Below are 1666 nucleotides of genomic sequence, written 5' to 3' on the forward strand. Positions count from 1 at the left end.
ACAAAAAAACAATCTCCTCACCTTAGAGGTTGCATTGTCCCAAACAGCTAGACCAAAGTAGTCTTCTTCCAAAAGATTGAGATGTTCACATACTCGCTTAAGTAAATCTTGTCCCTTGGCATGTTTCTGCAAAGATGTACATATTTTAGTTGAGGTTTCCTCTTATGCCCACAGTCATCAAAATATAAAGAGTCACATTCCGATATCCTCTTTAACCTTGGACATGACACCAAGCTTTCAGATGGCTACACTATCTATCTAGAATAATAGGAGTTACAAAAATCCTGTTTCTCCGCTTGTCAGTTTACACGTTACATTCCACAGTGACTTAGTGAAAATGCTGCAATTCAAACCAAATCTACATCCTCTCCATCCACCATCCATCATCTCTATCACAAACATTATATTCTTTATTTTTGGTTTAACTTTCCTGAAGCATGCTATGGATACTGTCAATCACCATGACCACCTAAATTAACTGAATCAACTGTCAACACTGACAGTTAATGGTTGCTGTGGAGTTCATTATGCTCCCTACCATTTCCAGACCAAATGTCCCAAGAGACAATCTCTGAAAAGAAAAAGAAGGGGGGAAAAAAGCATGAAGTGTAAAACTTCAGATACCTTGCAGACAGTACCAATTGGAGAGGTTAAGTGGTACTATCCAATTATTTTCTTTATAATTCTTTACTTAGAAAATCAAGCCGCCTCTGTAAGTATTTGGGTCTTATTAAGGGTAAGCATAAAAGGAGACCCTCAACAGGATGGATAGACCTGGTGGCTGCGACAATGGACTCAATCAAAGGAATGAGTGTGAGAGGATAATGTAGGACCAGAGAGTGTTTTGGTCTGTTGAAACATGGAGTCACTATGAGTCAGAATGGACTCTACAGCCCCTAACAACACCCTGCCTATCTAGGGAGAAAATGCTCTAAGTAGAGGTTGAGATTTAGAGTCAAAAATTCCTCTTATCTTCATTTACTAGCTAATCAATCTGAGTTAATGAACAATTCCAAAAGCTAGCTGTATAACAAGAATATGCACTTGTATACTAGATTGGAGTTGGAGAAAACCGGCTATATCTACCTTCTGAGAAATATATATAGTACAATAATTTTTAAAAATTGAAAATAATTTTTGGCACACATATCTGACATGTCTTTCTGTCCTCAATAAGCTGAATTATTTTTAATGACTATTAGTAATTCATATGAAGGTGGTCAGATGGCACAACAGTTAAGCACTAGGCTTTTATGGGAAAAAAGACCTGGCACAATCTGCTCCCATAAAGATTACAGCCTAGAAAACCAGGGCAAAATGCTAAGGGTAAACAATAGAGCAGCAAAGGGAGCAAAGCAATGAAGTTCCCAGGAAATACAAAAAGTAGACTTTGGGGCCAGGATGCGGCAGACTCATCCAGAAAACTTTCCTAAAGATCAACAAACAGACCTGCAACTATTTATAGGCTTTTTTTTTTCTGTCATTAGATTTTGTTGTTGTTGTTGTTTGTTTGTTTTGCTTTCTTTTGTTGTTTTGTTTTGCTCTGCCTTGTTTTTGTGATCACTGTCTCTACATGTCTATCTAGATAAGATAGGTGGGATAAACAATCTGGAGGAGCAAACAACGGGACCGATGATTCTGGTGGTACAGAGGAGAGGGGGAGGTG

The 1666-nt window shown here is 38.1% G+C and overlaps 1 protein-coding gene across 14 annotated transcripts in view; it reads right to left on the reverse strand.

Moving 5' to 3' along the window:
• The window catches only part of EPB41 (erythrocyte membrane protein band 4.1), a 218450-nt gene that overhangs the window by 117743 nt on the left and 99041 nt on the right, over positions 1 to 1666 (reverse strand). For all 14 annotated transcript variants that reach the window (XM_045298791.1, XM_004705044.2, XM_045298787.1 and 11 more), the window contains one exon: positions 22 to 126. In XM_045298791.1, coding sequence (XP_045154726.1) covers positions 22 to 126 — 105 coding nt within the window. The remainder of the gene's footprint in view (positions 1 to 21; positions 127 to 1666) is intronic.

Source organism: Echinops telfairi, unplaced genomic scaffold (genome assembly GCF_000313985.2).
Source record: "Echinops telfairi isolate 266 unplaced genomic scaffold, ASM31398v2 ScPeMD7_7457;HRSCAF=8495, whole genome shotgun sequence".
In the NCBI taxonomy this organism is placed as follows: domain Eukaryota; kingdom Metazoa; phylum Chordata; class Mammalia; order Afrosoricida; family Tenrecidae; genus Echinops; species Echinops telfairi.